Below are 15,194 nucleotides of genomic sequence, written 5' to 3'. Positions count from 1 at the left end.
CAAGATCAGCAAAGAAAAATCAAACCTTCATAGATAATTTGGGAGATAATGATATTGACATAGGCGGTAAAGCCCCAGACCAGGGTCCCAGCCAGAGGGACAGCAGAGACAGAGTGAAAGGCTCTTGCCTTCACAAGACAGGGCAGCCCACCAGCCACTCTCCATACTGGTGCAAGCAGAAGAAATGGGGAAGAAAGTAAGGAGAAAGAGAAAGAGGGAAAGAGACTGGAGGTAATATGGGGCATACATAGAAAGTCAAGTAAATAGGGGGAACTGCGGGGCCACTGCAGGGAGAAGAGAAAGCCAATGGCAAGGGAGAGGAGGAGGAAAAGCAGGGGACAAAGGGGAGGCGAGGGACTAGGAATTGTGGGAAAAGGAAAAGAGAGCAGAGAGGGAGTAGCTGTGGGGTGGAGAGGGGGGAGGCGACGGACCCAAAGGAAGAGAAATCAGAACAGGGAACCAGTGAGGTGCCAATATGAGGCCAAACGTGCTATTAACTGGGAAGGCGTGTCGCCAGGTTCCAAATCTCCAGAACCTGGTGCCAAGCTGGGCAAGGGCAGAGAGACTGTCCGAGCTGAAGAGGAGGAGCCCTTCTCAACATAAGCAAGTGCCAGGCGGCTCTGCAGCTCCGGCTTTTCTCCAGGGGAGAATCATGGGCAACCCGGGGCTGCTGTTATTGGCTAAGAGCATGGGCCTGTGGCCCAGCGGTCAGGACATGCTTGTCACACATCAACTCAGCATAGGGGCTCAAAAGGGGTCTGTGCACTCCCTGTCCACAAGCTTCCCTCCACTCACCACTCCCCTCACATGGGAACTCAAGCACATCCCCAGGTCAAGCCAAGAGCCTCTTGGGGCTGGAACTTTGGAATGGAGGATTCTCAGGAGTCTGGTGGTGGGGTCTGAGTCTTACCGGAGCTACCCTCTGCTGTGGCTGGCATGCACTGGGCCCACGCAGCCCAGCCAGTGCCCACCCTGGTCACTGCCCAGAGTGTCCCCACTGCTCCTCATAGGACTTCCTGTACTTACTGTTGAGGCAGTAGTTCCCACACTCTGCCCGGTGCCAGCGTGAAACAAAACAAGGAAAGTCAGAAATTCACAGTCCTTGTAAATGTCTAGGGGCTCTGATCGCGGATCCTGGAAACTGGTTTCATTTCCCTCCTAAAGTTGTGTCCAAAACCTGGCACATCCTCTTAGGAAAGGGACCAGGCACCTCCATGAACATAAAGCCACCAGAGACGATATTTTTTCTCACCCCGATCAGATTCAAGGCGGTCAACTCACCTCTCCAAGTGTGGGTTTCATGGCAGGCTGAGTGGAGGGAGGTAAAGAAGGGCCAAGAAGGTACCTCCAAGGAGGAGCCTACACTTGGGAGTTTCCCTGCCTTTGCACGGACAATTCCCACTTCCTCTAAACCTAGAGAAACTTCACATAGAAATAATCACTTACCTGTCCCGAGTATTACTTTTCTTGGCTCTGGGTTGCATGTGCAAAAAATATAAATAAGCTACCGGGTCGTCTCCTTTCCTCTCCATAGCAGAAAAAGTGGATCGCCCCAACCCTCTGCTGCCTGTTTGCAAAGTTCTGGAGCCCTGGTCATTTTGTGATAACAAAGGCAGGGAGAGCAGTTGTCAAGAAATGACAGCAGTGAATGCCAAAATGGGAAAAGTATCCTTGGCAGCATAAATCCTTGGCACGTAGGGATAAATATTAATACCTGCCTAAAAGACTAGAGCTGAAAGTGATCACTGAGCCCTTTCTGGACCTTTGTGGTTCAAGCGGTAACAACAGGATTAGATTTGATCCTAATTTGGTGTAGCAGACATTTTTCTATCTTGTCTTTTCTCTGTGGCAAAGGCATTTTTCAGGATGCATGAGTTAAAATGTATTTTTTTTTCCATTTCTGTCTCACCTGAAAGCTTGGGCCATCATCCCTCCCCCACAACGCCATCGACACCCACACACACCAATGACTAGCAGACTCCATCAGCCTCAGACAAAGTAAACTTTCCACTAGAGGGACTTCATTCCCAAGGGGCTCTGAGAACTGAAGGGAGCTGGCTTTGTGGTCCAGTCACAGGACCTCAGTGAAAGACCTGGGGGTGTTGTAATCGGGCTTTCCCAACACCCAGAGCTCTTCTCCACAACATCCTGCTGGGTGGGGCCCCAGCCTGAGCCTGAGGCAACACTTGCTTTCCACAGGGGCAGCTCGGGCTCTGCCAGGCAGCAGTCGCCCCACCCCCACCCCTACCGCACCCCCTCCACTAGACAGTTCTACTTGGTGCAGAATTCTTGGTACTAGTAGACTGCTTTCTCAAAGGAAGCAAACAAAAATTTTCTCGACACACTGGAAAACTTTGACTATCTTCAGACCAACATCTTGCCTGAACACCCACATGTGGACCATTGTTTACTGCTGTACCAGGCAAAGAAGAGAAATGCCTGAAACACATACACTCTTTCTTCTCCACTTGTGTTTGTTAATAATCTGAATGTTCAGAAAGGAGAGCCTTCATGTACGGAAGCTATATTTCCATTTAGTGGACAAAAAAAAGTGGCACCCAATTCCCATCCAGAAATATGATATGATTCTACTAGATGAGATCTAAAACATCCCAGACGTTGCCTGTGTGGTAGATACCGATTGATCGCACCAGATCTCATCTTTCAGCACCCTCATCCCAGATGTGTGCCAGCAGCAATTAGTGTCACTAGTGAGGCCAATTATGGAGAAACACCGCCACCTAGCGTCCTATCCAGTCCTATACCAGCCACATCCACGATGTTCCCAGGTCAGAAAAAAAAGGACCTTAATTCTTCCCCTGATTATCCTGAGTCCTTATAAACTGGGAGAAGCTCTAGGAACAGCATCCTAGATTCTTAGACACAAAGCCTATACAGGCTTCAAGGACAGAGCATACGAGCTATTTGACTGTGAAGTATCACCCTCTTTACGTATGTGTTGTGAAATTTTGCTTTAGCCTGTTAGTAACTCACTTTGATACAAAAGCTCTCCAGAACTGAGATACCCAGGGGGGATTTGAATGAGCAGAGAGAAGCAGAAAGAAGTCTCTAAGGATAGCATACCTTTTTGAGAAGAGATGAGTAGATATTAGGGTGCTTTGTGGGACGCTGAGGCTTAAAGAGGAAGAAAGCACCAGAAAGACTGCCCAAGTGGATGAGAGACTGCAGATTTTTGTTGGGGGCTGGAGATAGAGTTCAATCAGCTGAGTGCACATGGGTGTCCTGGAGTCAAGCTGTAGTTCCTCATGGTCCCATGCACACCCCAAGCACAGAGCTGAGGACAGAGCTGAGAATAGCCCCCAAGGCACTGCTGGCTATGCCCCCAACTAAAGAAAATTTGGTTGGGAATTAGAAGACCCTGCTGTTCTGTTCCCCCGGCCTATCTGGTTCCAGTGGCTAGAACAGAGAGACTTGTTGATTTTTGTAACTTCTGTGGCCATAGGGGATTTGCAGGGTCCTGAGAATTGCTCCAGAACCCATGAGTACTCTGATGCCCACTCCTGTCTGGGCTCAGGCTCTCCTGTCTCTGACCCTGCCAAATAAGGAGTCCTGAAATCACAATGGTTAGGGAGCCTTGAGACAAATCCACCCAGGAGTTGTCTGGGCTTCTAGCCTTAGACTTCTTGTGCCACCTAAATAAGGACAAGGATCAAATCTTCTAACTAAAGCTTTAATGGAATTTGTCTGCTTGCCCATAATTCTCTAGCACACTGAAAGAAAATTAGAGCCAGTGAGAACTCGAAAACCAAATTTCTAGTGGAGGTGTCCCTCAGTATGGATTAAATGAAAGTGGTGCTGGGATTTCTACAACATGTCATTCAATGCAAAGGGATAAATTGTACCTCCAGGGAGGATATTAGGGATGGCATCTTGCTTTGGAAGCATGATCTGGTTATCAAGACACAAAGGGGTCAAGGAGCTAGAACAGGAGTTAGGACCTGTGTCTTGCCTGCAACCAACCCCAGTTCAAGCAAAAGCAGGCTGGCTGGTCCGATGACCCTTGACACTGTGGGTCCAAGAAGAACCTGGTTAGCTAAGTATCTCCTAACATGTCTTGGGAGTCTCCTGTCTCCCAAAAAAAAAGAGAAGAAAGAAGAAAGAAGGAAGGAAGGAAGGAAGGAAGGAAAGAAAGAAAGAAAGAAAGAAAGAAAGAAAGAAAGAAAGAAGAAATAAAAGAAAAAAAACCTTGCTGGATTAGATAGGATTCTGGCAGTGAAGGGCGGCTTCTAACATCCCTAGTGTTTCCCATGAAGAATTTACCACAATTTTTGGAATATACTTTTGCATCTTTGTTGAATTATGTAGATCCCACCTCTCTGCCTTTCTTCCCCTCCCTGCCCCAGGTCCGGATTCTCTCCCCGGATGTGACAGCAGTCTGCATGGCCACTGCCCTGTTTGAGAGCTCATCCCTAGATTCTGAGCCCCATTCATCTTCTTTGGTCCGACCCAGGACAGGATCAGAGGCGATAAAGCTATTCCTCTCACAAAGACTCTTCGGGATGAACAAAGGCTGATGGTTTGCAGTGAGCACTGTTTTTATCCCAAAGTACTAGAGTTCTGACCATAGCACAAAGATCTCCTGGGTATAAAATCTTGGCTCTGGCTTAATAAGTTGCAAGAAAAGAAGCCTAAAGGTCCAGCCTCTTCCCCCAAACCCCACCACCACTACCACCAACCATCCCTTGGATCTTGGCAGGAAGCCCAAGCTCTTCACAGAAACTGCCCCTTCACTCTGCTTGGTTGCACATTGACCTTGAGCCTAGACTTAGGAAGCTTTAAATGAGGGCACTTTATATCTTCTGCCTGATGTTCTGTAGAAGGAAATGAAGGCTAATACGATCACAAATGACCCTTTCCTTCTTCCTTACACCCCTAAAGCTAAGCGCTTATTTAATCCTGAACTTTAGACTATTAGCGTGAGCATTGGAAGGCTGGAGCAAGACTGAATGGCCTTGATCTGTGGTCAAAGAGGAGCGTTAGGAAACCTAAACCAAATTTTCTAAGCGAACGGGTCTCTCTAGAACAAAATCTCCCCAAGGACACGCTATAAACCAAACCATGAAAATTGTCATCAGGTTAGATCACAGGTGGGGGGTGGGGGTATCATCACAAGAGTGAGGTAAGTGAATGTCATGTAAATCACATGTCACATGATTTGTCAGGCAGATTTCAAAATTCATTTAAATAGAAGACTACTCAGGCTTCCAAGTGGCAAATTGGCATCTTTCATTTTTTCTAAGACGGATACAAATCAGGAACCTGAAAACATAGGAAAGAGAAAAAGCACATTCCTTCATTAAGGCTCGCTGTTTGTTCTCTCTCAGCCTGTCTTCCTTTTTTGACTCATTCAACTTGATATCCTGAAGTAGGTAGTTTGTGTGGCCCTGCCAAAAGGGATCATGAGAAAACCCTTCTAGACAGCAGATCCCTTGACCTTTGCCTCCCAAGAGCTCAAGCTGACAGCTCAGCCCTGCAGGGCTCCTGGCCTGCAACCTGCCCTCTCTCAGACCAGGGCACGTTGGAAGCTGAGTAGCTCACAGCACCTGCAAAGGCAGTTTTCTTTATACACCAATGGCAATGATGATGAATCTTGATCAATTACCTAACAGGCCTTCTCATAAAGGCCTGACATATGTCACCTTATTTTTCTTTTTATTGACATGTAAAAATCTGTTAGAGTTTACATCTGTTTTTGATTCCCATTTTACAAATGTAAAAACAGAGTTTTAAAGAAACCTTAGGTTGCATGGAAAGTCACACTATTCAAAGGTTATTACCATACTAGTGTTGGGAGTAACTAAGGTATAGTGAATATCTTCTGGCTTTGTACAAGATTTTCCATTTTTTCTTTTTTTTGTTTTGTTTTTTGTTTTTGTTTTTGACAGTACACACAGAAAGAGGATAAAAGCATTGTAAAAATATTTGTCTCCTATTTTCCTCTCTTCAGCTACTTAAGCACCAGTGTCCGGTGTCCACCTGTCTGGAGAAGTCCTGGCTCAGATGGGGGTTGGAAGGGGTCCTGGGAACGTGTGGGATAACAGATAACACAAATTACCATTTATATGTGTTAGATCATTGAGGGACTCTTAGGAAGGAGTCAGGAGGGTGGGGGTGAGGGATGGAGAAGCTATTTATTTCCTGTTACAGAAGTACTGAAGTTATTTTAATGAGTAAATACTTATAGCGATGTATATATAATTAAACACCTCGTACGTGATTAAAATTATTGATTAAAAAGAACGGTGCTGGTACACCTTTAAGAGTGATGGCCCCGCCCTCCCTCCCGGAAAGGGCGGTCCTTACAGCAGCTCCCCAGGTACCTTTCTGGCAGTGTTTTCCCTCAAAGCCCAAGGGACAGTCACAGTCATATCTCTCCTTCCTGGGCTGACAACTGGCTCCATTGTGGCAGGGATTCACCACACAGGTGTGCGCTGCGTTCTCCAAGTTCACACCCCTTGTCAGGTCATGCATCAGGTTGATGGTTAGGTCATTGATGATGAGCTGAAGGACAGAAAATGGAAAGAAATTCAGGCGTTCAGAAAACGTCACTGAAGTCTTCTGAAACCTTCCTGAGCCTGATGCTTGCAGGAATTCTGTGGCGTGAGGGCGCTTTAAAAAGGAGAAAGGTCTGGCTCCTGTTATTACAGTCTGGTAAGTGATGCAGGACTGGAGGTGACGGCTTTGGTGCTTGCAGGTGGGGGAGGAATTAGGAGAGAAACAGTTTCTGGATCAGGAAGACCTGCTCACTCTGGTGGGGAGCTCCTAAAGAAGGTCCAATGACTACAAAAAGAGGGTTATCAACCTTGCAGCATGTTGCAGTCTACCTGGGAAGTATCAAGAATAGTATACTAATAGGGGTAGGGGCCTGGAGATAGTGGCAGAGTACAGGAATGGGGTCAATCACCAGCACCCCAGATGGTTCTGTGAACCCAACCAGGAGTGATACTTGAGTGCAGAACTAGGAGTAAGCTCTGAGCACTACAGGGGATGGCTGGAAAGACAAAAAAAAAGAAAATAGAGGAGGGAAAAGATGGGGAGGAGAGAAGAAATATACTGATGGGAATATTGAAAGGGCTCAAAGGGCTTTAGCACGTGCTTTGCATGAAGGAGGCCCAGTGTTCATAGGGTCCCTGGCACCATCATCCCCCAAGTAGCAACCAGTAGCAATGCAGGGTGTGATCCAGTCCCCCACCCTCCCACCACACACACTAATAGCCCCACCCTACTGAGATCTGCTTGAGAGGCTGGGATTCCATCCCTGGTCACTTGACAAAGCTTTCCAGAAGATGCAAAGATGCAGCTATGGCTCAGAACTCTGCTGTCAAACCCAGCTGGAAGGAAACAATCCCCCAAGTTAGGCTATAAGAACCTATGAGGGAGTGATTGGTCTTGGTGGCATAAGAGAAGCTTGGTGTGTTCTGGCTATCCATCTATCTTCCTTCTTCCAGCGCCATGACCCAGCTAGTCCTGATACTCCTGCCATTCTCCATGACCCCCTCACTTCTCTTCTCTTTCCCTCATTCCCATTAAAACAACAAAATCAAATGGAACTGAGAACACATTCTTTTATTTTTGTTTAAATTTGCTTTTTGGGCCACAGGTGACTGCGCTCAGGGCTCAGGCCTGGCTCTTTGCTCAGGGATCATTCTTGGTAGTGCTTGGGGGAACCAGGCATCAAATTTGGATTGACAACATGCAAGGCAAGCATGCTATCCCCTTCATGATCTCTCCCACTAAGAACTGAGAAAACATTCTATGCCTGATGTGCATATTTCCACCCACTGAGCAGTACTGAGCAGTTTCTTTGCCCCAATTCCCTGAGATGGAATTTCAGCAAAGCCAGTGAATTACCAGAAGAGATTTTCAGGTTCCCCAAACCCACATGAATGGATGCATCATTTTTCGCCCTTGCCCAAGGACTGTTGGTGTCTTCATGTCCTCAGGCTTTACAGAACTGAGGATAAAAGAGCACCTCCTAGGCCCCCTACAGGGGGACTGAAACGTGAGCAGTTGCCCCTCCTGCCACTGGGATCCTGTTTCCAAAGGCTTGATTATTTGGGAAGGTGTCTGGAGGGTAGGGCTGAAATTGCCCCAGTCCTGAATCTCAGAAGTTCCTGGAAAGTTACCAGGATTTTTCTAGATCAGCCTTTCTCACCCCTTGTCACACTGTGAGTGAAAGGACCATGAAAGTGAGTCATGTGTGCTTGGGAGCAGCTCAGAATGCACCATTAGGGCAGGCAGGATCCAGAGCAGCCAATGACTCGAGGGGGGCGGGGGGGGGGGGGGGGCTTTTCCAGAAAGTGAGAAGGAAAGAGGGAAGTGCATGCTATATGAAGTGGGGGATGGGAGGCAGGGTGGAGCCTGCTTTCAAGTGAGAATCCAAAACCATGGTTCAATGGGGCATCTCTCCCTCAGGGATGGTCAGTGGTCTGACCTGCATGGCTGACATCAGCGTATAGCCACCAGGAAAACCTTCATTCAGCCCCTTGATTAGGGCTCAGTCCCTTTGGGAGAACTTGGATTGACTGGGAAAGTCCCATGGCTCTTTCCAGCACCCACTGTGCAGAGTGCTAGCACTGTCTCCTCTCTCTCATCTTTGTCGATCTCACTGGAAAGGATCAATAGTCCACATTCTATTCTTGGCTTGGCTGTCAAAAGAGACAGGATGAGATTAGCATCCAGGAACCAAAGCCTTTTGAAAATTCACCTTCTACCACTGCTGTTCCTATAGAAATCTGGGCTATGGGGCCACCTGCACACCTGCTGCCGGCAGAACATAGTCTTTTCCATAGTCTTTCTCTGAAGCCCCGAGAGAAGAATGAGAGGAGAGCAGGAGGGGAGGCAAGCTTTTACTAGCAGAATGTTTGTTTTGCTTTGTAGATTAACCCAGTGGTGCTCAGGGCTTCCCCTTGGCTCTGTGCTCAGGGATCACTCCTGGTGGTGCTTGGGAGACCTTTGAGAGTATCAGGTGATAGAAGTCAGGTTGGCTTACAGGCAAGTGCCTCTTTACCTGCTATATCATTGCTGTGGCTCCTGTAAAGTGACCCCACAGGAAGGTCCAGAGACAAGAGTGCTTTGGGCCTCCAGAGGTTGCTTCTGTTTTGTAGAATATCTACAGTGACCCACAGCCCCGGCTTTGCAGCAGCCTTCACATATGTTGGTAGATTTGCTGAGAAAATGCCTGTTCCCTGAGTTTCATTCATCCAGCGCCTGCTAAGTACAGACCCAGGGGCAGGGGTTATAGAAAGTGGGACTGGGAAGCTGGATGATGAACGATCATTTGCAAGTCAAACCCCAGCCCTTTTCCAAAGCTGCTTTATAGGCTGCAGGAAGAAGCACCAGGTTCTGCAATCAGAGTCCCACCAGAAACAAGAGTCCATGACACCAGTACCTTCTGGATGCTTCCCGTGAAGGGCTTGAGGACACCAGAGTTGTTCTTCACCTCGTCATAATCAGGAACTCCGCCAATAAAAATGTTGGAGCTACATTTTATCTGCGTGAAGCTTCCCTGCCGAGAGATAGGGGGTGGGGGGGAAAGTATAGCTTAGAAAAGAGGACCAGCTCCACGAAATCAGTCCCTTATAATCCTCTGAGGTCCTCGAAAGTCAGAAGATTAAAGAATGGTGTTAGGACAGAAGCTGGCAGGCTTATTCAGCGCTCTAATCTTCTGGTCCTGCAGCTCAGATCTTAGAGCAATCTGAACTGAGTGTGAGTGAGAAAGGTGCAGGATTTGTTTGTGACTATTGTTCAGATCTCAGGTTGTGGTTAGAAACAGCAAGGAAGAGACAGTCTCTTTACTTTTTTTGGGGGGGGTCACACCCGATGATGCTCAGGTGTTACTCCTGGCTCTGCACTCAGGAATTACCCCTGGTAGTGCTTGGGGGACCATATGGGATGCTGGGAATCGAACGGCCTTCCAAGAAAGCGAAAACCTAGCGGGTGGGAGGCATCCCCCTTAATCAAGGAAGCCGGTAAACTTTCATTTTCCAGATTTGGGGAGAATTTCTTATTATTGATCCCCAGAGTACTGCAAGCATCCATGGCTGGAAGATGACAAGTTGTATACTATTTTGTGACTAAAATGCTTCAGACATGAGCAGGCATTCAAAATGTTCCAATATCCCCAAATAACAGGCAAAGACCAATTATAACTTGAGATCTGTGGGAATAAATATACTTTCACAAAAATTATTGTTTGCTTCAATCATCAGTAAAACAAATACATCATGAGAGCACTTTCTCATTGATTTACAAAATACGATTGGGCAGCTACTAATACACAGGCATTAAGTGCTGGATGAATAACAGTAAATATCGCCCAGTTCCTGCCCTGCAAAGCTTCCACTGGGAAGGGGTTACAGGGAGGCTTGGCAATGTGGGGGTGGATGGACACAGGGGTGGGCTTGGTGGGGGCTGGGGCTCATGCAGAGGGGAAGAGCAGACAAGGAAGCTAGAAATGTAGCGGCCAGATAAAGGGGTAAAGTTGGGGCGAGGAAGGAATGTAGGCAAAGGCAGAGGTCAGAAAAGCCTGGATTATTCTTGGACAGGAATTTATATTTCACCCCCAAGGTTTTATACAACAGAGAGACTAGTCAGGCCTGTGTTTTAGGAAGGAAGCCGTGGGCCAGCTAGATAAAATTAGCAGTTCAGAGTTGTGGAAGGTGGGGGGAGGAGGCTTTTCAAAGAAGAAAGACTTTCAGGAAGGAAAATAATATATTTTATCATATAATCACCATAGATTTTTATCAATGTTTCCTCCCCCAACCCCCGCCAAGAAAGTGAGTATGACCAGATGTGAAGTATTAAAAAAAAAAAGTCATAGGGACATTTTTGGACTGAAAAAAAAAAAAAGAAGAGGCGGTTGTGACAATATGCAGTAAAATATGGTCCTTGGAGCCTGATAGAGTTCCCAAGCAGGCTGGGAATGACAGCACACAAGGCCAGAGACCACTTAGTTTAGCTCTTCACTCTTCGGGGAAGTTAAAATAAGAGAATAAGGGAAAGGGGATGTGCAGGGTCAAAGCAGTTTCAGAGAATTTTGACCAAAAAGACACGGAGTCAAGGTCGTATCCAGGGAGCGTGGCTGGATCTCCTGAGCTGAGGGCTGCCTTCAGTAGCCCATGATAATCCTTGGTGGTCACTCTCTTACTGATCAGAATCAGAGCCACAGCCACCATGCCAGCAGTGTGCCTCAAGAGAGAAGCAAATAGACCCCACCAGTCTGTTCTGGCAAACCAGAGCCCTTCCGGATTTTATGAAACTGTAAAGTGTGTGTGTGTGTGTGTGTGTGTGTGTGTGTGTGTGTGTGTGTGTGTGTGTAGAATTCGAGTAGGTCACTGTCGAACGTAAGTATCTCTTATCTTAAAAATGTTGGAATGTTTTTGAACATGACCTTGGAAATAAAATCAAGACTCTTAAAAACGAGTAGAAATTCTGTGCTTTTGAGGCCAGAGCAGTACAACTAGCAGCTAATAATACATATCACCCTGACCCTTTGCCAGGCAGTGCTGTGTAGTTGTTCTAATTCTCACCACTCTGCAAGAGGTGCTGTTATTTTATCGCTATCATTCCCATCTATAAATAAGAAAATGCAATCTTGAAGGTCAAGGGACCAGTCTGACTTCTCATGCCTGGTAAGTAAACAGAGCTGGATTTTGAACCCAACTGTCTGGTTTCAGAGTTTGTGTTCTTTTGTGGATGTGGGACCCCCTCCCCCCAGACCACTGGCCCTACTGAAGCTTTTATCTCCAGCCCAAGATGATCCATACTAGCATGATCTTGAGGCCGGGGCTGCGGACAGCAGGAGGGATTTTAAGTGCTGCTCTTGTATTGGTTCACTTTAACCCTGCAGCAACCATACCACTGGTGGAAACTCAGTTCACAGTTGAGAAAGAAGTAGTTTGCTCCGAGGGGAGCTGGGTTTAGAGTCAGGCGGTCAACCTGGAATGCACGTGCTTCCCTGCTACCCTGCTGCTCTTCCATCCCTCCGGGACAGGAAAAAAATAGCTGCACAGTTCACATTAAGCACCAAGAGCAAAGGGTATCCTACCGCTGCCAATTTTTCCACTTTTTTCTGCTTGTCCACCTCTAAAGTGCCTTTCCTTGCTGTGCGGGATACACGTAGCTCATGCCATTCATTCAGGGTGATGGGTGCTTCACTCCTGTTGAAAGAAGGAAACCAAGGAGATTAGCTTCACTGGTACAGCACTGGTGAAATGGTTGGAAACAGGGATGCCTCAGGCCCTTTGATAGAAAGAGGATAATCTGAGTCAGGTGGTTTAAAAGGCTAGAGTGCAGGCTTTGCATGTGGAAGGCCAGGGTTAAACCCCTGGCACAACCTGGTCTCCTGAGCACTACTGGGAGCAAACCCTGAACAATGACTTGGGAGTAGCTCCTGAGTATTTGCCAGATGTGTCCCCCTACGGGAAGTGGGGGGTGGCGGGTGGGGGGAGAGACAGAACATATCCTGCTCAGAAAACACAGCCGAACTAGCTTCACTAATTGGTAAAGTGTTGTATTTATTCTTTTATCTATTCTCGAAATAAATAATTGCAGGTCAGATTAGCCTGGTTTGTGAGATGAGAAGTGACAGGAGGGTAAATGTGATTTTAATTGCATACAAGCTTTGAAGAGGAGAAAATATTGCAGAGTATGGCATGAAAAAATATTCCTCAGTATATTGATGCTAGCGGCACCCTTTGAAAGGTATGAAAAATAAGACAGATTATGATAGGTGCATCGACAGAGATCTAAGGATGGTTTGATAAGTAAGAAATAAATGGAGCCAGTTTCAAGTGCAAATTCTAGGTAGCGGATATAAGGATGTCTACTGATCATATTTTTAAAGTCTTTTATATGTTAAAGTTTTTATGGTAAAAGAAAGATTCTGTGCTGCTGTCAATTACACTGAAAAGATAAAAGCACTTTAAAAATTTAGTTATTAATTCAAGGTGGAAACTACTTACCATTAAATGATATCAATAGGATCTTTACATATTTCTTTCTTTTCTTTTTTTTAACTTTCTAAAGTGGAGTGTGCAAAAATAGAATTACTGCATTTGTATTTCTAATGATATCTGCTTGCTGGCCTTCACTGAACCTCCCAATTACTTTTTTGGTCCTGGATCATCTTTAGAAAACCATCAGGAATACCAATTACAGAAAGGTCTCCACCCCCTCACTTGATTTTTTGCTCTGGCAAATGCTTTTGTGATTTGTCCTTAGCAATTAGAATTTAATCACCTTGGCTAAATCAATATGCTATAAAGAAATGAGTATTGCTTTTTCAACGGGTCCATCTCCACCATAACGAACAGTGCCTGAGACCTGTTCTCATCCTTCGAGGCCATTTCCTGTCAATATGCTACCTTCTTCTGACAGTTCTATTGATCACTGCCACCCAGCACTCGGTTCACTGCTCTTTTTTATTTTAAAATCAAATTCATTAATAGATGTGGCAACCTTATCATTTCTCTAAGTTAAGATATTTTGTTTGCTTGTTTGGGGGCCACACTTGGCGATGCTCAGGGGTTACTACTGTCTCTGTGCTCAGGGATCATTCCTGGCAGTGCTCAGGGAAACATATACTATGTAGGGATCAAAATTGGGTTGGTAACAAGCAAGGTAAGTGCCCTAACCCTTGTACTATCTCTCCAGATCAAAAATCAAAATGATTCTGACCAACCACATGACTTCTTGAAGTTCAGACTTCTATTAAATTTCTTAATTAAGCAGGAAGCCTTTGAAATCTTTTCAAAAATCAACATCTTCCAAAGGGAGTCTGCAGCCTCCAGGGTGATTATGCGTTCTGGTCCCAGTAGAGGGGAGATGGGGCAGTGGAGAAGATGGCTGTGGGGCCCCAGAGCACTTGTCTTCTTTTCATCACACCTACTGCACAAGAAATTTCTCCCAGGGCCTCTTCCTGGCATGCAGGAAAACAACTAACCTATATTTTAAAGTTTTGCTTTTGTTTTTTGGGGCCACACCTGGCTGTGCTCAGGGTTTACCATGGGTTCTGTACTCAGGGATCACTCCAGAACTTGTGGGGTAATATTTAATGTCAGGGATGTAACCTGGGTTAGCTACATGCAAAGCAAGTATCTTATGTGCTGTACTATCTCTCTAGTGCTGTTATTTATCAAAATACACATTCTGCCAAAAGTAGTCACAGAATTACAGAAATAAAGATTCTGGGTTTTCAGAGGTTCCTTGTGCCTGTGACCCTCAGTCACTGCAAAGGTAGGGGAGGGGAATGAGTCCCGTTCTTCCTTCTCTCCTTTTGCCCCCTGTGAAAATACAAAGGGACTTTCAAGGTGTCTTCCTCTCAGTCTGACAAATAGTTCTAAGGGAATTGCTCAGGTTGGTTTGCATAATCATATGCAAATTGCACCAAATAAATACCCACCCAAGTTTTCTTGAGACATAGGATGTTTTTGCATCACTAGCAGCACCCAATTGCTCATCCATTCCCTAAGGTGGAAGCTGTCACACTGATGTGAGCGATTCTGCCACAGGGACAAACATGAACTGATTCTTTTAAGGACAGTTTCGACCTCATGCAGCAAGCACTTTCCATCAGCCATGACAAAGGACCAGCAGTTCAGGACTTGGAACGCCTCACCCACCTACTCCCACTAAACATGACAACTGAGCAATAGGAATAATGATTGAATATAGTTTGCAATTTCCTTCAAAACAACAAATGAGCTGATTTTCTGCTTCAGGGCACAATGGAACAAAACATCCCTGAGTTTCAAAAGATGAATTTGACAAATGTTGAAACAAGAACAACATCTGCTTTAGATTAGTTGGCCTCAGGGTGGAAGGTAAGAGATACCATGAACACAGCAAGAAGAGCCAGGCATATACCCATCAGAAAAATATCTGCCTTTAAGCAGAAGCCCTAAGTGATTTACAGAGATGTCCAGATCATGCCGAATGGGAATAACCGATGTGCTGAGTCAGTGGAGAGGACCAAATACTACACAGAGGGATGATTTCACCACTTAGAACCAATTCTATAGATTTCAGTTAGTACTTTAGATGCAATGGTTTGTTGTCCGGTTGAAACTGCTCCTTCCTCACACAGTCACACCAAGCACACAGGTAGGGACTGAGGGTTTGCAGTGGGTGATGATTCACTCACGGTCAGGTTCTTTATACAACGAATTGGG

At 46.0% G+C, this 15,194-nt stretch overlaps 1 protein-coding gene across 1 annotated transcript in view; it reads right to left on the bottom strand.

Moving 5' to 3' along the window:
- EGFLAM (EGF like, fibronectin type III and laminin G domains) overlaps positions 1-15,194 on the bottom strand; it is a 189,438-nt gene that overhangs the window by 20,081 nt on the left and 154,163 nt on the right. The window contains exons 16-19 of the mRNA XM_056112223.1: positions 12,071-12,182; positions 9,413-9,529; positions 6,342-6,522; positions 1,027-1,050 (exon numbers count right to left, since the gene is read on the bottom strand). Of these exons, the coding sequence (XP_055968198.1) occupies positions 1,027-1,050; positions 6,342-6,522; positions 9,413-9,529; positions 12,071-12,182 (434 nt within the window). The remainder of the gene's footprint in view (positions 1-1,026; positions 1,051-6,341; positions 6,523-9,412; positions 9,530-12,070; positions 12,183-15,194) is intronic.

This window comes from Sorex fumeus, unplaced genomic scaffold (assembly GCF_029834395.1).
Source record: "Sorex fumeus unplaced genomic scaffold, SorFum_2.1 ptg000015l, whole genome shotgun sequence".
Taxonomy (NCBI): Eukaryota; Metazoa; Chordata; class Mammalia; order Eulipotyphla; family Soricidae; genus Sorex; species Sorex fumeus.
Note: the sequence above shows the minus strand (reverse complement) of the source record. Positions and strands in the feature narration are given on the sequence as shown.